This window comes from Nematostella vectensis, chromosome 14 (genome assembly GCF_932526225.1).
Source record: "Nematostella vectensis chromosome 14, jaNemVect1.1, whole genome shotgun sequence".
Lineage (NCBI taxonomy): Eukaryota > Metazoa > Cnidaria > Anthozoa > Actiniaria > Edwardsiidae > Nematostella > Nematostella vectensis.
This window is the reverse complement of record NC_064047.1, coordinates 1,827,013-1,854,518: the sequence shown is the minus strand read 5'-3', so window position 1 is coordinate 1,854,518 and position 27,506 is coordinate 1,827,013. Positions and strand designations below refer to the sequence as shown.

At 41.9% G+C, this 27,506-nt stretch overlaps 1 protein-coding gene across 1 annotated transcript in view; it reads left to right on the top strand.

Annotated features, from left to right (window-relative positions):
• Positions 1-27,506, top strand: part of LOC5518846 (activating signal cointegrator 1 complex subunit 3) — a 35,554-nt gene that overhangs the window by 1,582 nt on the left and 6,466 nt on the right. Inside the window, exons 2-26 of the mRNA XM_032363480.2 lie at positions 1,152-1,835; positions 2,111-2,181; positions 3,346-3,488; positions 4,000-4,153; positions 5,107-5,232; positions 5,722-5,922; positions 6,249-6,389; positions 6,538-6,702; positions 8,250-8,498; positions 9,716-9,850; positions 10,230-10,421; positions 14,598-14,822; positions 15,555-15,674; positions 16,446-16,610; positions 17,922-18,008; positions 18,677-18,856; positions 19,529-19,754; positions 21,106-21,356; positions 22,072-22,338; positions 23,264-23,386; positions 24,340-24,425; positions 24,593-24,746; positions 25,395-25,553; positions 26,114-26,377; positions 27,129-27,266. Coding sequence (XP_032219371.1) covers positions 1,152-1,835; positions 2,111-2,181; positions 3,346-3,488; positions 4,000-4,153; positions 5,107-5,232; positions 5,722-5,922; positions 6,249-6,389; positions 6,538-6,702; positions 8,250-8,498; positions 9,716-9,850; positions 10,230-10,421; positions 14,598-14,822; positions 15,555-15,674; positions 16,446-16,610; positions 17,922-18,008; positions 18,677-18,856; positions 19,529-19,754; positions 21,106-21,356; positions 22,072-22,338; positions 23,264-23,386; positions 24,340-24,425; positions 24,593-24,746; positions 25,395-25,553; positions 26,114-26,377; positions 27,129-27,266 — 4,706 coding nt within the window. The remainder of the gene's footprint in view (positions 1-1,151; positions 1,836-2,110; positions 2,182-3,345; positions 3,489-3,999; positions 4,154-5,106; positions 5,233-5,721; positions 5,923-6,248; positions 6,390-6,537; positions 6,703-8,249; positions 8,499-9,715; positions 9,851-10,229; positions 10,422-14,597; positions 14,823-15,554; positions 15,675-16,445; positions 16,611-17,921; positions 18,009-18,676; positions 18,857-19,528; positions 19,755-21,105; positions 21,357-22,071; positions 22,339-23,263; positions 23,387-24,339; positions 24,426-24,592; positions 24,747-25,394; positions 25,554-26,113; positions 26,378-27,128; positions 27,267-27,506) is intronic.

The following is a 27,506-nucleotide window of genomic DNA, read 5'->3' as shown; positions in this document are numbered from 1 at the left end:
TTTTAGACTTTTTGGCCTGCGTTAAGTTAAATTTACTTGCCTTGAAGCGCAAATCGTGTGTTGTTCGATGATCGCATGTGTCTGTTCTCCTAAATAACATAGAGCCTCCGTAATGCTGTCTCGGCCTTAGGAATGTACGGTGTACAGATTAAGAGCTCACTTCAAACGAAAATCGTAAACAATAGCCTTAAAACTTTGCCGAAATTCGGATGCCGAAATTTCGGCTGGTTTAAACAGCAGAAAATTTCGTAACCGAACTTCGGCTAAAACATCCAAAATTTTGGATTAAAAAAAAAGGACGTAATTCGGGGAACTTCGACCAATTTCTTTTGCATTACTTTCCGTCAGTACTGTAACAGTAGTTGTCATATTTGTGATAGTTCTAATATTGGCTGAATTTTGAATTAGTTTAATAGGGAAAGTACAGGTTTGTTGTAGCCTTGTATAATAATAACTTTATTCACTCTGTACTTTACACAGTTTGTGTTAATAATTAAAGGCAAAATAAGAAATAGTACGTTGAGTTTGGAATCCGGAATAACAAGTAGTTTTCGAGCCGTATTTCAATTCACAGAATGGGTAGTGTTTTTGTCCTACTGTTTTCTCACGTACAGTTTATAAGTGTATATAAAACAAAGACCAATTTAAGATGCAAGAAGATAACGTCCTAGAAAATAAAGACTATTGGTTATTGTTACCTACTTGCTAGTTTTATAAAGAGTAGAAATTTGAATCCAATCACCCATATTGATTTATTTAACTGCAATAAATTGGACTACAACATGTTTTCTTGGTCTTTTCTTTTTGATGTATGGGTCTTCCATTTTCTACCTTTGTTTTCTTGATTTCTTGACATTTTGTTTAGCTCATGATACCATACTAAAAAAAAGGTGCATTTTCACTTCAAGCTGCTGTATTACTGGATTCTACTAAACACTGACCCATATTCCATTGGTCCCTCATGCCATGAAGGTTTTCACACTCACCTTTTGAAAAGAAAATACATCTTTTCTGGAGAGGGGATCATGAATCAGGGGTCAGTGTTTTGTAAAAACCTGACAAGCTGGGCTTGAATCACCCTTACTCAAACATTTTTTTATTCAGATTTTCAACGGGGCTCTATACTAATTTTTTTACTTGTTGATCTTCAGGTGGCCTGAATTCTCCAGAAGCTACTGAGGCTGCATCTGTCTCCCTCTTCAATATTTTACACAACTGTGATCACTTGGGCAAAGAGCAAACATCACAACTTAAATCCCAGTTTGGCGCATTCCCTGCCTCCACTGCAAGCAAAGCAAGGCACATTGTACAGACAATATGTCAACTGTCACAACCCGAGCGAGTCTCTCAGATTTTAACCCGCAATAAAACTAAACCCAAAGAAGTGACAGAGTTTGGAAGTTCTATTCCTTTCCATTTTAATGAGACAAGGGGTAAAGCTTTAGAAAATGAGGATTTATTAGATTCGGGATCAGAAGATGAGTCTGAATCAAAGTTAGATGAATTATTAAAAATACCTCAAGTACCTAATGGTATGGATGAAGCTGATGGGACTAGTAGTAGAAGTGGTGGTGCTATTAGTCAGTCCTGGCTTATGCAAGAATGCGGCAAGTTCGCCGAGACATCATCCGGAGGATTGACACCCGAGAACTTATGCTCTGCTGTTTTTGATATTCTCAGTTCCGAGAGGAAAAATGATGATATTCAGACAGATTTGTTTGACTTGTTGGGGTTTGAGGCTTTGGAGTTTATAACAAATTTACTGCAGCAGAGATATGACATCATCACAGCCTTCATGGATGAGGGTGGGGATCCTTTATCTACTGGAATGAAAGGTACCAAGCCATGAAAAAAGATTTTCAGTTTCATAAGGAAGAAGGCAGTGAATACTTCTGGGGGTTGCAGGATGGGTTGGGGTGGGTGGAGATGAGTTGAAAATAATTTCCTCTAATAGATATTATTTTGGAGTGGTTGTCAAAATTTAACTTAGATTAAATAGGTGATAAATAGGAATGATGAAGTTATAGACATCTGAGGCATTATTTTTACTGTCACATTAATGTTGTTGTTTAGTATTATTATTTATTATTATAATTGTTGTTATTGTTAGATAAAAAGACTAAGTTGGTTGGAAAGCAAGGTCCATCTAAGCCACAATACGGATGCCAAGTTGTAGTACAGGTGAGTACAGGTTAGCTTATAGATACTGTATACTCTTATCTACTGAAGCTGTTTCTACTGCTCATAGTAAAGTCACTTTTAATATACCGTGTAACAAAGCAGAACCAGGTACATCACTGGGGGTACACAGGCTGCATTTGCATCCCATCCCCCACAGAAGCAAAGGCATTTTGAGGGTATTGACTGAACAAAACACCAAAATAGGAAGCATTATGTCCTCTACTCTTTTATCAATCTTATAGTAGACTACCCTGCTAGCAGAGCTTTCTTCCTTTTTATTTCTATCAGTTCACTATCTGTGTCGCAAGTCTGTTCTGTTCGTGAGTATGTTCTTTCTGCCAACAGCCCCTATCAAATCCCCTTAATTATTTTTGGGGTTACCATGGGAATTCTTGTCACGCAAAGCTGTTTTTGGAAATTCCCAGCCGTAACCACTGTAAGCTACTCTTAACTCTGTCACACAAAAGTAGCTAAAAGTGGTTGAAATTTATTTTTGCTATAAATATGGCAATCAAACAAGACCAGAAGACCAATACTCCAGAGTTTAGAAATACTGTACTACATGAACACGAACAAAGCCAGTCAAGTACTGACCAGCTCAATTAGAAACATGTGTCTATCAGGAGCTTCAAACTTTTGCACTGATTAACTGTAAAAAACAGCTTAAGACAACTTCTTTAAAGTAGTTTAACAATTCATTCTTATTTTGTTTATTATGTATGGTTAAGTTGTGAGCATTCTTGTCAAAAGTTCAATCTCTGAAAGCTGTCACACCTTTGATAAAAACAATCGGTTATACCATGTGACTACCTCCAAAAACTTGGAGGTGACTAATGCGCATGCTCAACGGGTTACAAAAGCGGCTGTCGGGAGAGGTTTCTCCTGCAGACACAAACAAACGAGAACTCGAAAGAACAGACTTGCGACACGGATAAGTGAACTGATAGAAACAAACAGGAAGAAAGCTCTGCTACCTGTGTAATAGTAGACATGTTTTGTAAATCAACACAAGATCTTGGCAAACAATAGTACAAGATCATACCTAAAGAAATACACAATTTGCAAAGGAATTTAGAATTTCGGGGGAATCTCTTGTATCCCCTAGAATTGTTTGTATTTACAGTTTTGATCTAAAAACCTTGTTTTATGCTTAACACCATGTAGTCTGAGAAAGACAAACAAATGAAGAAACAGGCAAGGAAAGAGGGGCGTCGCCAGGCACGTCGTGACAAAGGGGACGAAGATATGGATCAGGAATCGTACCTAAAAGAACAGGGATTTGACCCTGAGATCCTAGCAGCACAAAGGTATTTAATAGTACAGAATGGTCAACATTACTGTATCCTCAGTGGGGGTGCTGTAGTGTACAGTACCTTCAGGTTGGAGTAGTGCTGTTTGAGAGAGACAGGCCCTTCAGTCAATTTTTGTTATCTGACTTGTGTTATGCATGGTTTCATAAATTACAAAACCCTAGACATTGAGATGTCTATTGCAGTAGTGAATTAAATCCGCTTGAATCTCAGTGAATCCATCCTAAATTAAAACAGCTTAATTCTATCACATAATACAGGGGGAGTTGTATTTTCAAAAGATGGTGAGAGTTCTTCGAATATTAAAAAAAACATAGCAAAATGATTTTGTTATGCAGGTATAAGAAATAACTACAACTTGCAAGGGCAGAAGCAATGTGCCAGAGCATATTTGGTATTCATTACAGTGATTGAGTAACTAATAATTCTCGACTTTGGAGAATGTCCACTTGATAGAGGCTGGCTGATGTAGACGTTCCACTGAACATGTATTTGTTTAATTGACAAGGGAGTCTGCCCTACACCTTGCAAGCATCACATCCTCGTCCAACTCCTTATTTAGTAGCAGACCACGGCTAGTGCGCCCAGTTGAGAGGTACCCCCACGTATATGACACCATGTTAGAGAGACAGATGGGAGCCAGCTTTGTGGCAGGATCTAAGGTAAAGAATTTGGATATTCTATTGTGTTCTCTGTGATGTGCACTTGTTATTTATCATGATCAATTGTTCTCTTGTTGCTATCACCTTGTTCTCTGGTAATCACCTTGTTCTCTGTGGTAATCACTTGGTGTTAATCACTTGTTACTGTGTCTGTGTTGATCACTTGCTTCTTTATCCTGATTTCTTTGTTTTTTTTTTATTGTGATCACTTGTTCTTATGTTGTGACCACTTTTTGTACGTTGTGACCACTTTTTCTGCCCAGTGATCACTTGTGCAGTTACACCCCAAACAATTCTGTGGCATCGGCACTTTTCGAAAAAAAGACAAAGAACAAGTAAATAAAGTCTAATTTTGTAGCAAAACTTCCAATAACTTCGCAAATTTGTTTAAATTTCTTGGGTGCACGATGACAGCTAATTGTCAAATCATTTGACAGTAAAGAAACCTGATTGGCTGGTAGGGAATCCGCTAAAATGATGTTAGCCGTGATTGGCCCACTTGTTTCCGGGCAGTGGAATGGATCCCTCTGTGATGAAAACTTCCTACAGCTCGACATTACTTGAAAATGGCGCGATTTTTAGTCAAACCTGTACTGTACCCAATGTATTTTTCTGCGCTGTGATCACTTGTTCTGCTTTGTGATGAATTATTCTGTGTTGTGATCACTTTTTCTGCTTTGTGGTCAATTGTTCTTCTGTTGTGATCACTTGTTCTGTGTTTTGATCAATTGTTCTTCTGTTGTGATTACTTGTTTTTGTTGTGATCACGTGTTTTTGTTGTGATCACGTGTTCTGTGTTGTGATCACTTGTTTAAGTCATGACGACTTGTTCTGCGTTGTGACCACTTTTTTCTGTGCTGTGATCAATTGTTCTTCTGTTGTGATCACGTGTTCTGTGTTTTAATTTATTTCCGTTGGTCACTTCTTTATGATCACTCGCTCCGTTACCACAGATTGCTCTTCCCACGGATGCCAAGCGTAAGATCACCAAATCATACGAGGAGGTCAGCATACCTCCATCCACAGGTCCCCCGCCCGGAGCTGGGGACCACAGGGTACCCATATCACAACTTGACGAGGTAAGATAAGTGTTTTCCAAAGTCTGTTTTCCAAAGAAGCATAAACTCACAACCATGTTCACATCTTTCTGTCAGTTTCTAAAATAAAGAGGACACCATTTTAAAATAAAAAAAAATTATATTTCTACCTCATGAATCTGATTATAGGGCCAATACAAGTATAAAGCAAATATTGTACTAATCTTGTATGCAGACGCCTGTCCGAGAGGGGGTGTCCGAGGTCTAGACCACACCCTGCTCATGTGTGGGGATGAGTTCGACTCTGGTTGGCGCCCTCGTTGGTAGTTAAGAAGATTGGTCAATTCTAAGGGTGTATTTGGATAGAAAAAGTTTCTAGATGGATCTAGTAACCTATTACCATAGCTAAGGATGTCGATTTGAACTTACTTGATCCATGGTCAGTGAATTACTACTGTGGACCCCATCCTGGTATGTAACCTTCCAACTACAAGAACTTGTCTAGATGCTGTTTTGTACTATTTTGTACAGATCGGTCAGATTGCCTTCCAAGGAACAAAGTCTCTAAACAGGATTCAGTCCATCGTGTATGACAGCGCATACAATACCAATGAGAACCTGCTGATCTGTGCGCCCACGGGCGCGGGTAAGACGAACATCGCCATGATGACAATCGTGCGCGAGATCAAGCAGAACATCGAACAAGGGGTCATCAAGAAAGATAAATTCAAGGTATCGCATGGTCATGGTACTGATAGTGTTTTTTGTTACCTTGATGCCAATAGGGCGCTAATAGTTCACGTGACTTTTTGGGTGGCAAACTAGCGAGTGCTCAGGCCTTTAGCAGCAAAATAAAAGCAACAAAAAGCTCATCCTTTGCTTACCAGAAAAGCCAAGAATTTTCTGTGATTATTTTGGTTTGAATTTGCCACTCAGAAAGGTCACGTGATCTCTTAGCGCAAGTCCCCTCTTGTTTTGATGATGATGATGGTGATAATAATTATGATGGTGACAAACTATTTATTATTATATAATATATATTCCTTCCTTTTCACCAGATCGTGTATGTAGCCCCCATGAAGGCTCTGGCTGCAGAGATGGTACGCAACTTCAGTAAGAGGCTTGCGGGTCTCGGGATTTCCGTGCGGGAACTTACGGGCGACATGCAGCTCACGAAGATGGAAATCCTTAAAACCCAGGTATAACCAAGCGTCCTTTTTAGTCATGAGAGATGTAAACATTGTCTACATCTCTCTTTCATATTATACTATTCTCCTCTTCAAATCCTGATTTTTCAGGCTTTCCAAAAACCATTGACAAGCACTCTAATCACGTGATCTGTCGCAGATGCTTGTCACTACCCCGGAAAAGTGGGATGTTGTCACACGTAAGTCCACTGGAGATGTAGCGCTGGCTCAGCTTGTCAAGCTACTCATCATTGACGAGGTTCATTTGCTGCATGATGACCGTGGCTCCGTCATTGAGTGCCTTGTGGCGAGGACATTACGACAGGTAATCATCGCCATTTCCGAGTAAACCCTGATTAGTCCCGAGACTTTTTAGCGAGGACGTTACGACAGGTAATCATCGGCATTTCCGAGTAAATCCCGAAAAGCCCTGAGGCTTTTTATAGCGAGGACGTTACAACAGGAAATCATCGGCATTTCCGAGCAAAACCCGAGTATCCCTGAGGCTTTAAGCAAGGACGTTGCATTATTTGTTTTGCTGTTCGCTAATCTCTCATGTGTTAGTAAGACATCTAGAGGCCATCTAAAAACAAAGTTTGATTCTTTATTTAACAAATTCAATCTAAAATATGACATTAATTCCCCTTATTTAGCCGATAAAAGTGGTGCTTTGCTAGGATGATAAAATGGCTAAGACAGAGGATGTTTAATATTTGCCTTGTCGGCCATCTGCCACTCTCCCTAACCATCTGTTGGAATTTATCTTAATATGTATTGTAGGTTTTGTCCTCACAGTCTAGGATTTGCATTGTCGGCCTATCTGCCACTGTCCCTAACCATCTGTTGGAATTTATCTTAATATGTATTGTAGGTTTTGTCCTCACAGTCTAGGATTTGCATTGTCGGCCTATCTGCCACTCTCCCTAACCATCTGTTGGAATTTATCTTAATATGTATTGTAGGTTTTGTCCTCACAGTCTAGGATTTGCATTGTCGGCCTATCTGCCACTCTCCCTAACCATCTGTTGGAATTTATCTTAATATGTATTGTAGGTTTTGTCCTCACAGTCTAGGATTTGCATTGTCGGCCTATCTGCCACTCTCCCTAACCATCTGTTGGAATTTATCTTAATATGTATTGTAGGTTTTGTCCTCACAGTCTAGGATTTGCATTGTCGGCCTATCTGCCACTCTCCCTAACCATCTGTTGGAATTTATCTTAATATGTATTGTAGGTTTTGTCCTCACAGTCTAGGATTTGCATTGTCGGCCTATCTGCCACTGTCCCTAACCATCTGTTGGAATTTATCTTAATATGTATTGTAGGTTTTGTCCTCACAGTCTAGGATTTGCATTGTCGGCCTATCTGCCACTCTCCCTAACCATCTGTTGGAATTTATCTTAATATGTATTGTAGGTTTTGTCCTCACAGTCTAGGATTTGCATTGTCGGCCTATCTGCCACTCTCCCTAACCATCTGTTGGAATTTATCTTAATATGTATTGTAGGTTTTGTCCTCACAGTCTAGGATTTGCATTGTCGGCCTATCTGCCACTCTCCCTAACCATCTGTTGGAATTTATCTTAATATGTATTGTAGGTTTTGTCCTCACAGTCTAGGATTTGCATTGTCGGCCTATCTGCCACTCTCCCTAACCATCTGTTGGAATTTATCTTAATATGTATTGTAGGTTTTGTCCTCACAGTCTAGGATTTGCATTGTCGGCCTATCTGCCACTCTCCCTAACCGTCTGTTGGAATTTATCTTAATATGTATTGTAGGTTTTGTCCTCACAGTCTAGGATTTGCATTGTCGGCCTATCTGCCACTCTTCCTAACCATCTGTTGGAATTTATCTTAATATGTATTGTAGGTGTTATCCTCGCAGTCCATGATTCGCATTGTCGGACTGTCTGCTACTCTCCCTAACTATCTGGACGTCGCACACTTCCTAAGGGTGGACCCGTACAAAGGTCTTTTCGCCTTCGACTCACGTTTTCGCCCAGTCCCCCTCGGACAGACGTTCATCGGGGTGAAAGGGCTGAACCCGTTCCAGCAAGCGCACGAGATGGATAAGATCTGCTATGAGAAGGTCACAGAAAACGTGGAGAAGGGCTACCAGGTATAGCAGGCAATTCTACAGTTCCAAGAAAATGACGGCGCGGGTCCAGGAAAAATTCAGACATATTAACGAAAACTTCTGAACTGTTTATGAAAAGTTCTGACATGTTTACGAAAATGTCTGACCTGTTTACGAACAATTCTGACCTGTTACGAAAAACTCTGACCTGTTACGAAAAGGTCTGTCCTTATTACGAAAAATTCTGACCTGTTTACAAAAAATTCTGTCCTGTTACGAAAAGTTCTGTCCTGTTTACGAAAAGTTCTGTTACGAAAACTTTTGAGCTGTTACGAAAAATTCTGAGCTGTTTACTAAAAGTTCTGACTTGTTTACGAAAATTTCTGACCTCTTTTAGGCTGAACACTGTCGCCTTAACTAACAGAATCAAGACTTGCAGCTCATTCTTAATGTTATAAATCTAAACCTTTTGACCTGTTTACGTAAACAGGTGGAATTGATCTGCGCTTGAAGATGGCGACAATGTTGATAATAATGTTAACAATAATGATTACGATAGCAAGGACGATAATAATAATAATAATAATAATGATAATGATAATGATAATGATAATGATAATGATAATGATAATGATAATGATAATGATAATGATAATGATAATGATAATGATAATGATAATGATAATGATAATGATAATGATAATGATAATGATAATGATAATGATAATGATAATGATAATGATAATGATAATGATAATGATAATGATAATGATAATGATAATGATAATGATAATGATAATGATAATGATAATGATAATGATAATGATAATGATAATGATAATGATAATGATAATGATAATGATAATGATAATGATAATGATAATGATAATGATAATGATAATAATAATAATCGGTAATGTTCATGATCACGTCGATGATGATCATCATGACGGTGATTGTTCTGAAAATACCGGAAACATACTGATCTGAATACAAGAAAACGATTTTGATGACGGTGATCATAATGATAATTATTGTAGTGATGATTACGAAAATGGTATCTACGTAGTCATTTATCTTTTCAGGTTTGTGTTTGTTCGTTCTATAATTATTTATTTGTCTCTTCAGGTCATGGTGTTTGTTCGTTCTATAATTATTTATTTGTCTCTTCAGGTCAGGGTGTTTGTTCATGCTAGAATTATTTGTCTCTTCAGGTCATGGTGTTTGTTCGTTCTATAATTATTTATTTGTCTCTTCAGGTCATGGTGTTTGTTCATGCTAGAAATGCCACCGTGCGGACGGCCATGACGTTAAGAGAGATGGCTTCCAATCAGGGGGACTCCATGCTCTTCAGGGCAGAGCAGGCCCCAGACTACGGTAGCGCCCTCAAGCAGGTACTGTATCACTTAATTTTATCGCGCTAAAACAGAGCATCGCCGCGACTTGCGCTAACTAATCACGTTACCTCATGAGTGACAAATTCAACCCAAAAAAACGACGAAATGACTTTGCCCTTCACGCCAGAGAACGACGATAAAATAAAATCTTTAAATAAAAATAAACCCTTTCTGACAAATAAACTCTCTGGCTTATACGTTAGCGCTAAATAAGTTGCTTTTTATTGTTGTATTTTGCCACTAAAAGCCTGAGCCCGCGCTTTGTTACAACCCAAAAAGTCAGGTGATCTGCTAGTGCAAGTTGCTGATTGTCATGTGTTTGGCTAGTGTTGGGGAAGTTATTACTTGGCTTGTGATTGGCATGCTTGATTGACAGGTCATGAGGTCTCGTAACAAGCAACTGCGGGACTTGTTTCCTGACGGCTTCGGTACTCATCACGCTGGCATGCTTCGCACGGATCGCACGATGGTCGAGCAGTACTTCGCTAAGGGACTCATCAAGGTGCTTGTGTGTACCGCGACCCTTGCTTGGGGCGTTAACCTTCCTGCACACGCCGTCATTATCAAGGTACTGATCCTATACATGTGAGGGAGGGGTGGGGATAGTGGAGCCAGGAAGAGAGGGAGGAAGGTTTTTGTTGGAAGAGAGAGGAAGGGAGAAAAATGGGGGCAGGGACGGAATGTCATGTTAGGGCGTCGATCTCCCAGTTCACAGACTCCCAGTTCACAGACTTTTATGTTTGGAAAGATGAGGAAGGTGAAATGCTGATGGGATGGTACGGGGGGAGCTGTGGCCGTCTATCAGGCTTGAAGCGTCAGCCCCGTCTTACCCACTTCACCGTCATTATTAAGGTACTGATCTTAAGTACAAAAAAAAGGAAATAAGAGATGGAGAAGTTGGGGTCTTGTTGGGGCCTCTTCGCTGACGCACAAAGTACAGTTGGGAGATAAAACATTGGCGAGGGATGGGTGGGTGGGGGGATAGGTTAGTGTCTCTGGCTTGAAGCATCTCTCTCTTTTTACATGCTGTCATCAAAGGTATCGACTCTTTAGACTCTTAACCTTCCTCTAGGCAGGAGAGGTGAAACGCTTGGAAGGGATGTGAGGGAGGGGGGAGGGTTTGAACGTCTCTCTGGGTTGAAGTGTCGTCTTATACACTGACATCATCAAGGCACTGGTCTGCTATGGATGGGTGTAAGGGGTTGGAGGGAGACAAAGGGAGTGGAAGGGTGGAAGAGGGGGGCAGTCTGGCTTTGGGCGTCAACCTGCCGTCAAGTACCTGGACCTGTATAGCTGAGGGATAAGTGGAGGAATGAAGCAGGAAAGAGGAAGCGGAAGGCGAGATGGGGGTTGGCAACATACCCGTGGATCAGAGCCGCTTTCTTCAAAAAAATCAAAAAGAACTTTGAAACAAAAGCGATAACAAGATCTATTGTTTTTTTGATTTCTTTCATTACTTACTACAGTCTAATGCCGTTGCTTTCAGGATATAATACCCTGTTTATTATACTAGTTCATAAAATATTTCATAACGGTTTGACGTGTGTGTCGAAGTGAAAACCTTTTCACCGCTGTCATTATGTCATAGTGACAAAAGCAAGCGATTCTGATTCTGATTTTGCGCAAATCGCCTTAAAATCTGTTTTAATCAGACCTCAGGTAGTGTGGCAAAATTCTGGGAATAATAATAAGGGGTTAATTACATTCACCCTGTTCGACTAGTTTTATGAAAATCATCGAGTACTTGCCACCCCTGACTTCTGTAACCAGCTGTAGTAGAGCTAATGTGCAGCATTTATTCAGTTCGGTTGTGCCTCTAGTCTATTTACCTGATAACAAAACACCCATCACTGCTTCGAGGTTTCTTCTTCCTTTGTTGCTCGCTGTAAACGGCAGGGATTTTCTCTATCTGCCTAGTTGATTATCCTCTGTGTATGTATGTATGTAGGTTTTACTGCCTTTGGTAGTTGATATCACATTACTTCTATATTTTTCAAGATACGAGCCACCACCATTTTTTTCTTTTTTGCTGTAGGTGATATGGGTTGCCTTGTTCAATCTACCGTACAGTATTCATGGTTTTCGAGGTTCCACCTTCCTTCGTTGTTTGTCGTATCGTGACTTACAAGAGTTGTCATGGTTAGTCGATGGCACATTCCTCATGGTGTTCGAGGTTACACCTTCCTTCGTTGTTTGTCGTATCGTAAATTACAAGAGTTGTCATGGTTAGTCGATGGCACATTCCTCATGGTGTTCGAGGTTCCACCTTCCTTCGTTGTTTGTCGTATCGTGACTTACAGGAGTTGTCATGGTTAGTCGATGGCACATTCCTCATGGTGTTCGAGGTTACACCTTCCTTCGCTGTTTGTCATATCGTAAATAACAAGAGTTGTCATTGTTAGTCGATGGCACATTCCTCATGGTGATCGAGGTTACACCTTCCTTTGTTGTTTGTCATATCGTAAATTACAAGAGTTGTCATGGTTAGTCGATGGCACATTCCTCATGGTGTTCGAGGTTACACCTCCTTCGTTGTTTGTCATATCGTAAATAACAAGAGTTGTCATGGTTAGTCGATGGCACATTCCTCACGCTCTTCAAGGTCTCGCCACTGTCTTGGGTCTGCTAAAGCCAGAAAGTGTCTTGCACACAGTTGAGTGAAAAAGTCACATCCTCGGGTACCCAGGACGTTGAGGGCAGCGAAAGAAGGCGCGATAACGCTTCTCTCCCGCCTACTATCCCCTACCCCTCTGCCGGCCATGTTCCGACACGCTCATGCGCCTGTGGCCTCGACGCCCTGGGTTCCCGAGGATGAAAAAGTCATTGTTTTCAAGTTGACTTACCAATCGTTGTATGCAGTAAATGTCAGGTTGTCTTGTCTAGTCGATGGAACAGTATCCAAGGCTGTCGAGGTTTCACCTTTCTTCGTCGTTTGTCGTACAGGTTTGTCCTGTCTAGTGTGTTCGTGATTGTATTCTTCACTTGTTGCAGACGGCAGGAATGAAACTTGCAATCTTTGCTAAGGGTAGCACACCTAAGGATCCTCTTCGCCTCCCTCTTGAACTCTTCCATTCGCAGGGAGTACACCAGAACGTTAACGGCGGAGTTAAAGTACATAAGACACGCTAAGTTTACGAGAAGGGACACCTTAACCTCTACCATTCATATTACAAAATACCAATTGCCAACGGAAAGAACAGCAGAAACGACACCAATGTTGTAACGAATAAAGTTTGCGTTAGTTTGTTTGTATTTCACGAGCTGTCTCTCCCTGCTGTTGGATTTACAGTAAACTTCACCCTGCACCAAGTAGCGAGATAGCAACTGAACTTTACTTTTAACGAAATGAGGGCCAGGCCTGTTTTGACTGTGGAGAGTATTTTACCCTTCTCTGTCAAGATTTGATGGAATGACCTTTAAAGTACATTATACAATTCGGTTATGATTGCCAGGACCCAGACCAAGGTTATCGCTACGCCGTACGGCTTGCTTGTAAGAAGGCGATGTCTAAAGGGTACCAGGACGGCGTAGGATCTTTCTATTGCTATGAAGGTGGACGAGAACAGCGACGCGTTCACCGAAACCTTCATAACATAGAATGAAATACGGGCTTCCTCGGCGCCAACCCCTTTTGTTAATGTTGAGAGGGAGTCCATGGTAAGGCTTTGCCCGACCATCAGATCCGCCACGGCCAGGATGACGAGAAGATAAGTCGACTTCTTGACGCGAAAAGTCTTGCTCAGGAAATCAGCGAGCGCCAGCGAGTTAACGATCACAATAAGTATACCCTCGACGCCTTGTATAGTTCGAGTGGTTTTTGTAGGCTGCGAGGGAGTGGACTTATTTATTTACCATTATTTTTGCTTGGTGTACCGAATACCAGAGGGTCTTTAAAAGGTCTTTCTCAGGAACACAGCGAATAATATTCCCTTTCCACTCTTGATAACTAACACGGAAACTGAAAAGGCTAAGTAAATGTATTTTTCACCATCCGCCTGATACTCGAGAAATAAGATCGACAGGTTTAATCAAAACAGAGTTTTGTTAAGTCATTTGATCAAAACTTTTTCTAGATCAATCACTCGACACCTCTGATTATTTATATCTCATTACTACTGTTTTTCGCAGTGTATATCTGCGCAATATTGCGCTTGTAATATAAATCCCAATTTGGTTTTTAAAGCGCCTTTTACGCCTGTGATAAGTTAACGAAAAGAAGAAAATTTAAATTTAATAAACTAATGAACTAGCAGATTATTTATTTTGGTACAGACAAATCTTTAGTCTTTTCTTTTAATTAAAAATGCTTTCTGCCGAAAAGGCCTAACTTGCCAAGATTATGATGTGGTTGATTGATTTTTTAGAAAAAGAAAAATAATAATTGCTGCAATAAGTGTGTGGAATTGACTAACCCAGTCCACCCACTAAAAAATCAGGGAATGCCCAGGATGTTAAGCATGCATTAAGAGTGTCGAGGGTTGGTCAGAAAAGTCTTAATAACGACTAAATTTGACATAATCGATGTGTATCATTTGTTGGTATTTTATATCTATTATTCTAGAAAGAAAATTACACACATGATCAATAACAACAATAACAGCCACATGCTAACAAAATACTATTTTGTTACTGTCTCGACATGTTCTAAGCATGTTCTGAGAATTTGATGAAATCTTAGGCTGGGCGTTCTTTATAAAGTCTTATAAAAAAGGGTGTATCAAATGAGTTTTCTATCTTTTTACAGGGTACAGAGGTGTACGATGCAAAGAAGGGCTCGTTCGTGGATCTTGGCATCCTGGATGTTCTACAGATCTTTGGACGTGCTGGTCGGCCGCAGTTCGACAAGTTCGGTGAAGGGACAATCATCACTGCGCATGACAGACTGTCACATTACTTATCACTGCTGACCAGGCAGGCTCCAATCGAGAGTACGCTGACCGCTAGCTTAACTGACAGTCTTAATGCAGAGGTAATATTCGGAATCTTTGTGCCGTGTGTCATGTTTCTTCTCGGTTTTATTTTGCTCTACCACCTGCCCACGCTATGTTTTTCCATGTCGCCAAGTTCACTCTTTGAATTGTCTGAGCGTTTTTACTTTGTCGCAGTGCTTGCTGTGTCATTCTCCCTCGTTTATCACCTCCTGTACTTTACTCGAATTATCCCTATTTATTTCCTTCTCCCTTCAACTCTCGTTGGTATGGTACCCCTACTCAATCAGTACATCCGATCATCTTTCTATTTTGGGCCGCACCAAACTAATAATACATTGTCTTGTAGATTTGTCTTGGTACTGTTACTGATGTAAACGAAGCGGTGGAATAACTATTCGACCCTACACGATTAGTATACATCCCATGATCACCCCTTTTTCAGACTTGACTTTCTAGGCCGCATTCAACTAATACATTGTCTTGTAGATTTGTCTTGGTACTGTTACTAATGTAAACGAAGCGGTGGAATAACTATTCGACCCTACACGATTAGTATACATCCCATGATCAACCTTTTTTTTTAGACTTGACTTTCTAGGCCGCATTCAACTAATACATTGTCTTGTAGATTTGTCTTGGTACTGTTACTAATGTAAACGAAGCGGTGGAATAACTATTCGACCCTACACGATTATTATACATCCCATGATCACCCCTTTTTTTCAGACTTGACTTTCTAGGCCGCATTCAAGTAATACATTGTCTTGTAGATTTGTCTTGGTACTGTTACTAATGTAAACGAAGCGGTGGAATGGCTGAGCTACTCTTACCTGTACATACGAATGATCAAGAACCCTCTAGTCTATGGAATTCCTCACAAGGATAAAGAGGTTCGTTGTATTAACTTTCTTCACTTTTGTTCTGTATTTTTTTCAAGGCTGGTAAAATTTGAAGAAACAAGTTTAAACTGAATCATTTAAAGTTTGATCAAGTTTGATCATTCGTGAAACTCATATTCAAACTAGTTCAACTTGAATCATGAGTACCTGTCTTAGCATTTGGTTCTGCGCGCTATATAAACTGTATATTTTAAGAATAAATCGCAGATTCATCGCATAATTATACCTTTTTCCTAACATATTCGAATCACAGTTTTAGCCCCATCACTTGGGTAATACCGACTGCAGAGGGTTTTTGAGGGTTTGACAGAAATAGGCCAATTCGGCCAAACCTTTTTCATCCAACATAGCAACATGAATTATGTAATGAAACTTTGAAATATTAATCTAGAAACAAAGTTTCACTCTTCATTTACCAAGCCCGACCGTAATATTGCAATAGTCTTTCAAACTTGGTATTTGCTAGTATGAAAAAATCCAACGTTTTGATTGCCTTGCCTATAAAGAATCTAACGCCTAGATTTAACAAGGCACCAGAGTCGCATGTCCAGGCGTCGTGCCGTTCTGCTTCGTTCTGTCCGACCATAGACCGGTCCCACAAAACGACAATAAACCACCTCATGGACTCAATTTCCTGTGCAATAAACCTGTCTAACGTTTTCTAGAGCATCAGGGTGTTGCGAATCTGGTGGGCCGCTTAATCTAGGCCTAACTCGTCCAAATGAGAGAAATTCACCTGTTGAACATTCTGTTATTTTCAAGGATGACCCGACACTCGAGAATTACAGACGGCAGCTGATAGTGTCGACTGCTCGTAAACTGGACAAGGCCCGTATGATCAGATTTGCAGAGGAGCAAGGCTACTTGTCAGCCACCGACCTCGGTAGAACGGCCAGTCACTTCTATATCAAGTACGATACTATAGAGGTAAGGACCAGGCGACCTTGAGACCACGAGCAGTCACTTCTATATCGAGTACGATACCAATGAGGTAAAAACCAGCCGACCTCGATAACACAACTAGTAACTTCTACATCGAGTTCGATACTATTGAGGTAAGGACCAGCTGACCTCGATAGCACGACTAGTTACTTCTACATCGAGTTCGATACTATTGAGGTAAGGACCAGCCGACCTCGATAACACGACCAGTCACTTCTACATCGAGTTCGATACTATTGAGGTAAGGACCAGCCGACCTTGATAACACAAACAGAAATTTCTACATCGAGTTCGATACTATTAAGGTTAGGACCAGCCGACCTTGATAACACAACTAGTAACTTCTACATCGAGTTCAATACTATTGAGGTAAGGATCAGCCGACCTCGATAACACGACCAGAAACTTCTACATCGAGTTCGATACTATTGAGGTAAGGACCAGCCGACCTTGATAACACGACCAGTCACTTCTACATCGAGTTCGATACTATCGAGGTAAGGACCAGCCAACTTCACTAACACGGCGACTCCTTTATTAAGTATGATATTTTTTTAGGAAATAAGGAATTACCTACCGCGCATCCGTGTTGCATCAAGTATAATGTTATCGGACAGTGCTTAATAACGTATGCGCATGCGCGTGTTCTGGCGAGAACAAACAAAATCTCAGTGTTGAATCGTTCGAGTAAAGGTACGAATAGCTTACATCGGTTTCGGTCGCTGTTTTGACTTTTTGTACAGCATTAAAACCATACTGTACAAAAGATGACAGATTTGTTTGATAATGAGGGAGTCATAAAAAAAATATAGCCTTAAGTTTGATCTAGGTTTCTTAGCATTCGCTAAAATGTTTGTCATTTGTATAGCGCACTTTAACAAACGAAATGATCAAATGCTCACACTCGTCAGTGTGTAGATACGGACTGCTCCACGCAGTTTACAATCATGAGTGAGTTAGTTTGTAAGCATTGTCACTGAAGATGGTACCACGAGCCAGCGTCCCCAGCGGTTCTTTTACGTCTCCCAATACAGGTTAATGATGTGCGATGAGTGACGGGACCTCCGGCTTAACGTCCTTATCCAAGAAGATGAGGGATTCACAGTCACCAGTGTAGAGAGCCAAGTCTATTTACACCTCTGAAAAAAATCCTTGATCAGTTGATCTGACCAGGGTTCGGACCCCCGCCCTCTTGCTTGAGAAGCGAAGCCCGTATCACTGAGCTATCGCGCCACTTGTGGTGGTTGTGCTGAGCTTTTATTTGTTCACACCTTTAATGTGTGATTTCCTGTGTAGGAATTCAACGAGAGGTTCCGTCCAGACCTTGCAATGCCAGAAATCCTGGAGATGTTGTCACACGCTGGCGAATTTGAGCAAATTAAGGTAGGGCCTGAGACATGTGCCTGATATCTGGGTCTGTGACATATTAATTTACAGGGGTGGATCCAGAATTTCAAAATAGGGGGTGGATAATGGCCGGCTAGACGGCTTATAACTGATTCTGTGGTACTTCACATGGTAGGTCACATGGATCTAACAATACTTTACGCTGAATTGGATATGTCGCGACAGCAAAGTCAAGCAGGCGAAGGAACATGGACAGTTCCTCCTGTCCATCGCACATATATTTTTTTAAACAAAGTGATTTTTCAATTTTTCTACTCAAAAAGGGGGGGGTGGATATCCACCCAATCCACCACCCTGTATCCGCCCCTGATTTACGTCACTTATCAGGAAACGTTATAAGGAAAATGTTCCCTTTCCTTATCGTATTTATGTTTTCTACTTCGTACTCGTTAATAAGCAGGACAACGAGTGACGCAATAAAACACATATCTTTTTATTGACACTATATATTTGCTAGCATTGTTCAAGGGTTTCGTTCTACAAGATTCAGCTTTATATGTTTTCTGTGGTGAGGGTTGAGCGAAACCTGAATTTTCCTATATCTGCCCCCTGACTATTTTAAGAACTGCGCAACTGAACAGTAGCTTTGTTGTGTGACCTGATCGTTTGGGTATAGCATGACCTTACCATGTGTTGCGTGACAGGTGCGCGAGGACGAGCTGTCGGAGCTGGAGGAGCATCTCCACGAGGACTGTGTCGTCATCCCCGTCAAGGGAGGGGTGGAGAATACTTATGGCAAAGTGAACATTCTTCTGCAGACCTACATAAGCCGTGGCAGGGTAGAGTCATTCTCCCTCGTATCCGACCTCGGCTACGTCGCGCAGGTGAAAACCGTAACACAAAATAACCTGATTATCTTAAACTTCATGGATAAAGGTACTTACCTGTGCTTTCGCAGGATTTAGTTATGTTCACCCTCCCCACCTCTCCACACAACTCTTTGCGACGTGCGCGTGAAAACGAGGCGTCAAAATTATCCTCAGTTCCACGCGCGCACCGCTAAGAGTTGTGGGAAGATGTGTGGAATTATTTGTTTCAAATATTTAAAACAAGGCAACAACTTCTTACGCAAATCAAATAAAAAACCTTTTAAAGGGGCAGCGTCAGGTACTGCGCATGTCTTGGGTCACTGTTTATTTTAGGCTTTTAATTGTCTACAAGCATTTAAACTTTAAGCTGTCAATGCCTTCGTAAAATAATATGCAATAATTTATTGAAAACTATGTTTATTAACAGTTTGTGGTCATTTCCTTTGAATTTTTAAATTCAGGTCTCCCACATAATATCAAAGGCTCAATATTAGAATTTGGCTGAAATTCTTTGTGTCAGGGCCGGAGAGCTATTGCAAAGCTCTTACCATGAAGCTGCCCTTTTCAAGCTCTGTACCTCTCCTTGTGCATTTGAACATATTGAAATATTTTGACATTTCAATTTAAAAAAATTGCGCGGTATAAATTATAAATGTTATTATTAAATACTGCTCTCTTTACCTCCAGAACGGCGCTCGTCTGATTCGAGGATTATTCGAGATTGCTCTGAGGCGTGGGTACCCTGTGTTAGCAAACAGGCTACTGACGCTGAGTAAATGCATCGAAAAGAGGCTATGGCCAGAGGAGCATCCGCTGAAACAGTTCACCACCTTAAGCCCCGAGATTCTCAATAAACTAGAAGGACGTAAAGCTTCATTAGAAAAACTACGAGATATGGTGCCTGAGGAAATAGGTAGGAAAATAGCAGACTCCACATGTCTTCATCCTCTGAAACCCAGGGCGTCCCGGTTGAAAAGGGCGGTGGAAGGGGGGGGGGGGGGGTGGAGAGAAGGGAAAGGAGTGAGAAGACGTCTTCTCCCTATTATCTCTTCTCTCCCGCCCCCTCCGCCGACGGTATTCGACACTATTCACCCCTGATCTTAAGTTCCTATCTCACACCATACATCCCTGATCATGTGTTCGTATCTCACACTCTACACCCCTTGATTATGTGTTCGTATCTCACATTATACAACCTTTAATTTTGGGTTCGTATCTCACATTATACACCCCTTGATTATGTGTTCGTATCTCACATCATACACCCCTTGATTATGTGTTCGTATCTCACATTATACACCCCTTGATTATGTGTTCGTGTCTCACATTATACACCCCTTGATTATGTGTTCGTATCTCACATCATACACCCCTTGATTATGTGTTCGTATCTCACACTATACACCCCTTGATTATGTGTTCGTATCTCACACTATACACCCCTTGATTATGTGTTCGTATCTCACATTATACACCCCTTGATTATGTGTTCGTATCTCACACTATACACCCCTTGATTATGTGTTCGTATCTCACATTATACACCCCTTGATTATGTGTTCGTATCTCACACTATACACCCCTTGATTATGTGTTCGTGTCTCACATTATACACCCCTTGATTATGTGTTCGTATCTCACATTATACACCCCTTGATTATGTGTTCGTATCTCACATCATACACCCCTTGATTATGTGTTCGTATCTCACACTATACACTCCTTGAGTATGTGTTCGTATCTCACACTATACACCCCTTGATTATGTGTTCGTATCTCACATTATACACCCCTTGATTATGTGTTCGTATCTCACACTATACACCCCTTGATTATGTGTTCGTATCTCACATTATACACCCCTTGATTATGTGTTCGTATCTCACATTATACACCCCTTGATTATGTGTTCGTATCTCACATCATACACCCCTTGATTATGTGTTCGTATCTCACACTATACACCCCTTGATTATGTGTTCGTATCTCACACTATACACCCCTTGATTATGTGTTCGTATCTCACATTATACACCCCTTGATTATGTGTTCGTATCTCACACTATACACCCCTTGATTATGTGTTCGTATCTCACATTATACACCCCTTGATTATGTGTTCGTATCTCACATTATACACCCCTTGATTATGTGTTCGTATCTCACATTATACACCCCTTGATTATGTGTTCGTATCTCACATTATACACCCCTTGATTATGTGTTCGTATCTCACATTATACACCCTTTCATTATGATCTCAGGTCACCTGGTCCACCACGTGCGTATGGGGCATACCGTTAAGAGCTGCGTCAATCGTTTTCCCGCCATTTCCATAGCAGCGAGCATTCAGCCAATCACACGAACAGTTCTGCGCGTGCGCCTTACGATTACCGCTGAGTTCGAGTGGAATGACCGGGCTCATGGCAGCAGTGAGCCGTGGTGGATCTGGGTCGAGGACCCGGAGAACTCTCACATCTATCATTCCGAGTACCTGTTACTGCAGAAAAAGCAGGTAAGCGGCGGCTATTTGGTAAATGATGGATATGGATTCGGTAAACATGGACTCGGGATTCGGTGAACATGGACTCGAGATTTTGTAAACATGGGATCTGGATTCGATAAACACGGACTCGGGACTTGGTAAACAGGGGATCTGGATTCGACTGGCGTAACACCGTTGTTTTAAATATGTGGAGACGTCTTAATTTTGTCAAAGGGGTATGGTTAGGAAAGAATTTTATCCATTTCTTGGCAGCTGTGGTAACTCAAATAACAACCTTTCACATATTTTCGAAAATTCAATCCTTCACTTGACAAATTGGACTTAATCTTCCAAGCTTTGCGCAAACTGTGACCCTTTAAACATGAGCGCTATAGCTACTTGAAAACTGTAGGCAGCTTCGTTAAAATGATCTGGAATGATGATGGAAATTTAATTCACATTTATTATTTGATGCTTTAGCAGTGAAATGGAGTTTTTTCCAGTACGGTTAATTTAATTTCAGAGATAGTCAAGCAGATTTTATTAGCCTTGGGCTGAAAACCTTCTTTGGTTTCCAGGGCGCAATCGGTCTCATTCTAGATAAGTCAGATTTTATACGCCTTGATTTGGCGGAGATAAGATGGGGGATAAAAGGCCAAGATGTACGTGACGCATTGTATCCCCATTGTTGTGTGCCACCGCATGTCATTGTCTTTCCTTATACGCTTTTTTATTTCCTTGTCAGGTCTTATCAGAGGAGCCCCAGAGTCTCGTATTCACCATCCCTATCTTCGAACCCCTCCCCCCTCAGTACTACGTACACGCAGTGTCTGACCGGTGGCTTGGGGCGGAGACTGTGTGCGCTATCTCCTTCCAGCACTTGATCCTCCCGGAGAGACATCCACCGCACACTGAGCTACTAGACCTACAGCCCTTGCCCATCAGCGCGCTACACAATGTCAGCTACGAGCTGCTCTACAAGTTTACGCACTTCAACCCTGTGCAGACACAGGTATGGTCACGTAATACTACACCGTGATGTCACGCAATGCTACTTGAAATCACGCGATGCTGCAACATTAGGTCACGCAACACAACCCCGTGCAGATACAGGTACTGTATTGTCACGTAATACTACACCGTGACGTCACACAACACTACTTGAATTCAAACATTACACCGTGGCGTCACGCACACTACCCCGTGCAGATGCAGGTACTGTATTGTCACGCAATACTGCACCGTGACGTCACGCAACACTACTAAAAATCATCGCAATACAGCACCATGGCGTCACGCAACATAACCCCGTACAGATACAGGCACTGTATGGTCGCGTAATAATTAAATTAATTAATTCAATTGACATTTATGTAGCGCTTATATCAACCATGTTCTAAGCGCTTCACATTTAAAATCCTAATGTATTAATAATGACCCATCTTGGAACTGAGGAACACGAGCTTCTAGTAAGCTCACATACGTCCAACAAGTGAAATTCAGGGTTGAGAGGGCCACCCGTGATTCCATACTATACCGTGACGTCACGCAACATTAATTGAAATCACGCAATACAGCACCATGGCGTCACGCAACATATGGTTGCGTAATACAGCATTGTGACGTCACGCAACATTGCTTGGAATAACGCAATACAACGCCATTGCGTCACGCAACAAAGCTAGCCACGCACCCAATCCTCGTACAGATACGTATGGCCACGTAAGACGGCCGTGACATCACGCGACACAACTTGAAATCACGCAATACAGCATCAACTGAAATTTATCAGAACGCCTTTTTACCTGCTGCTATTCATAATCCCGTTTCATTGTTTTCTGCCGTCTTCGTCCACGTTTTCGTCATTGTTGCTAAGGTCCAAATTGGCATTTATAATGACGCAGTTGAAATTTACCATATATACACTATTCCTTTAGGTTTTCCACACCGTGTACAACTCTGACCACAATGTGCTGCTAGGGGCGCCCACCGGCTCAGGCAAGACCATCATCGCCGAGCTTGCTATATTCAGGTTGTTCGACAAGTATCCTGGTGCAAAGGTATGCATAAACAGTTAAATGCACACGAATGGTACCGGGTCACTGCCGAATAGTACCGAGTCACTGCCGAATAGTACCGAGTCACTGCCGAATAGTACCGGGTCACTGCCGAATAGTACCAAGTCACTCCGGAATAATACCGTGTCACTCCCAAATAATACGAACTCGAGTTACTCTCGAATAGTACCGAGTCACTCCCCGAATTGTACCTAGTCACTCCCCGAATTGTAACGAGTCACTCCCCGAATTGTAACGAGTCACTCCTGAATTGTACTTATTCACTGCCGAATTGTGTCTAGTCACTCCAGAATTGTACTTATTCACTGCCGAATTGTATCGAGTCACTCCCGAATTGTACCGAGTCACTCCCGAATAGTACCTAGTCACTTCCCAAATTGTAACGAGTCACTACCGGATTGTACCGAGTCACTCCCGAATTGTACCTAGTCACTCCCAAATCGTACCGATACACTCCCGAATTGTAACGAGTCACTCCCGAATTGTATCGAGTCACTCCCGAATTGTACCGTGTCACTCCCAAATAGTACCAAGTCACTCCCGAATTGTACCGAGTCACTCCCGAATTGTACCGAGTCACTCCCGAATTGTATCGAGTCACTCCCGAATAGTATCGAGTCACACCCGAATAGTATCGAGTCACTCCCGAACCCAGTACCCAGTCATGCCCTCATAATAACGAGGCACATCTCAAATTACTTCTATGCCGAGTAATGACCGAGGCACTAGAAGTACTGGGCCGGATTCCTAGAAAGCATGCTAACGCTAAGTCAGGGATGGATGCGCTTTTTGTACAATTAAATGTCGGGATAGCCGATTTATCCGTGTGTTAAGGCTAACCTGCCATCTAGGAACCGGCCTTTGGGTAGCATATCATGTGGGAGGTTTTATTTTAAAGAATCAAAGGTCAGATGAATTGTTTTGTCCTTTTACAGGCTGTTTACATTGCGCCTCTGAAGGCCCTCGTGAGGGAGCGCATGGATGACTGGAAAGTGCGATTTGGACGAAAGCTAGGCAAAAGGTACGTTTTTTATTCCAGAACTGAGATTTGTTTTCTTATATACCATTTTTCTTCAGTTTAACGCACAAAAACTGCATCCAAGAAATGGACAATTACATTTAATTGCTTCCCGAGTACGCTGCAAGCAATAACCTTATCATGGGATAATGAGATAATTCCGTTGCCAGGGTGATAGAACTGACGGGTGACGTCACACCAGACTCGCGTTCCATTAGCCAGGCTGACCTCATCGTGACGACACCGGAGAAGTGGGACGGCATCAGTCGAAGCTGGCAGACGCGTAGCTACGTCAAACAAGTCAATCTGCTTATTATTGACGAGGTAGATACTTAAAACTGTAAAACTAGTATGCAATTTGTTTGTCGGGCTGGGATCAGTCAGAGCTGGCAGACGCGTAGCTATGTCAAACAATTCAATCTGCTCACTATTGACGAAGTAGATATTTAAACATGTAAAACTAGTATGCAACTGGCTTGTCGGGCTGGGATCAGTCAGAGCTGGCAGACGCTTAGCTATGTCAAACAAGTCAATCTGGTTATTATTAAAGAGGTAGATTCTTTAACCTGTAAAACTAGTATGCAACTGGTTTGTTGGGCTGAGCGTCAGTCAGAGCTGGCAGATCTCATACTAGTTATCTTTGTGGTCGACCCTATGGACTTTGTATGTGGACTGGTTTGAGTAGGAAAATGAAGACATGATTATTCACCTGATGCAGTTCGATGCTGTGAGATTGGGGAAGAAGGGAGTGGCTTGGTGCTTTTCCTAAAACAACAAACATCAAGTCACCAGCTTTACCCCTTGTACCACGTAGCTGTCTCAGGTCTACCCCTTGTTTTATAAGCCCGTACCACGCAGCTGTCGCAGCTCACAAATTAGCCTAATCACTTGATTGTTGAAGCCAACAATGTTGAGGTGAGGTTGGGGCTGGTCAAACCTGTTTGTAACCAGTATTAAACCTGTCTGTTCCAGATTCACCTGCTGGGGGATGAGCGAGGTCCTGTCCTTGAGGTGATCGTATCAAGAACTAACTTCATCTCCTCACACACCGACAAGAAGGTCCGTGTCGTTGGCCTGTCGACTGCACTCGCTAATGCTCGGGACCTGGCGGATTGGCTCGGGATCGGATCGGTTAGTACTTGGATGTATTCAGTGATTTCTTATCTGGTATCAACGACTGTATTTATTATTTACAAATATTTTTCCAGTTAAATATCTTCAGCAAAGCTGATATTAATGGGTGACCTGGAAAACAAAATTTAAAAGAAAATAGAATGTGTATATGCTACAATTTTAAAATTTAAAGATATAAAAACAACATAATTTTTTTAAATTAACACCTAAATCTAACCTGAAAATATGCTTTGAAAAGTATTTTTATTTTTTATTTTGTTTTTGCTTGGTAATTAAACGACCTAAGCGACCTAGAAGTGATCACCCCTGCAGGCTAAATATTATACAATTTGGCTCCATTAACCTGCAGGGATTTTTTTTATAAAATTCAGTTCGAGTTTTGGGGAGAGCTAGATGGTGGTGCTCTCTATCCCTTGTGGCGTAGCTATGATTATCACATTGAACATATCAAGTTCTCTTGGTAACATGTTGTTTACAGATTTGTATGTGAATACAAACATGCATTTCACGCCTGTCAGTCAGTGACATCCACTTATCCACCTTATTTCGTCCCCAAGGCTGGTATGTTCAACTTCCGACCTTCAGTTCGCCCTGTTCCTCTTGAGGTTCACATCACAGGATTTCCCGGCAAGCATTACTGCCCTCGTATGGCTACTATGAACAAGCCAACTTTCGAGGCGATCCGGATTCACTCTCCGACCAAGCCCACCCTCGTCTTCGTCTCGTCCAGAAGACAGACCAGACTAACAGCCCTGGACTTGATCGCCTTCCTGGCCGCCCAGGATGACCCCAAGCAATGGCTGCACATGCCTGAAGAGGAGGTGAGCATCACGCGACGTCACATGCAGAGGGTGAAGGTCAAAATCACGTGACACCGCATACTGGAAGAAGAGGTAGGAATCACGTGACGCCACTTACCGGAAAAGGAGGTGAGCATCATGTAACGTCACATTAAGAAAGTGAAGATAAGCATCACGTGACGTCTCATGCCTGAAGAAGAGTTTAGAATCACATGCCTGAAGAGGAGGTAAGCATCACGTGGCGTCACCTTCAGAGGGAGGAGGTAAGCATCACGTGACGTCTCATGCCGGAAGGAGAGGTAAGCATCACGTGACGTCACCTTCAGAGGGAGAAGGTAAAAATCACGTGACATCACTTACCGGAAGAAAAGGTAATCATCACGTGACGTCAAATGGTGGAGAGAGGGTATACATCACCTGGCGGAAATGGAGGAGAGGAGGTAAGTACTGTGTGACGTGACCGCCCAAAAAAGGAGGTTACTATCACGTGACGTGACATGCAGGAAGAGGAAGTAGGTTTTGCGTGACGCGATATGGCCTTTCAAGCATGTGTTCGAATAGATCGTATTCAGATTTGGCTTTCGGTGGCGCATACATATTGGTTTTCAACATCTTCTTCTTTTAACCTAACCTCTCCGGACATCAGTGTCCATGCCGCAGTTATCGGTTTTTTAACAATAAATTAATAATGCTAGTCCAGGGCGGGGCTCTACTCTCTACTCTACTCTACGACCTTGTACCCCCATGACTAATTACTGACATTGATCCATAGATGGAGCAAGTCCTCCACGCTGTGCGAGACAGTAACCTTAAGCTCGTGTTGTCGTTTGGTATCGGTCTCCATCATGCGGGCCTGCACGAGAGAGACAGGAGTGTCGTGGAGGAGCTCTTTGTCAACCAGAAGATCCAGGTCAGATTACAGTCAACGTTCATGATGGTGACGATGGTGATGATAATGTTGGTGGTCATGGTGGTGGTGGTGGTGAAGGTGACGATGGTGATGATAATGATGGTTGTGAAAATGATGATAATGGCGATGCTGATGCTGATAGTAAACGTTTATGATGGTGACGATTGAGATGATAATGATGGTTGTGAAGATGATGATAATGGTGATGCTGATGGTGTTGACGATGGCGATGGCGGTATT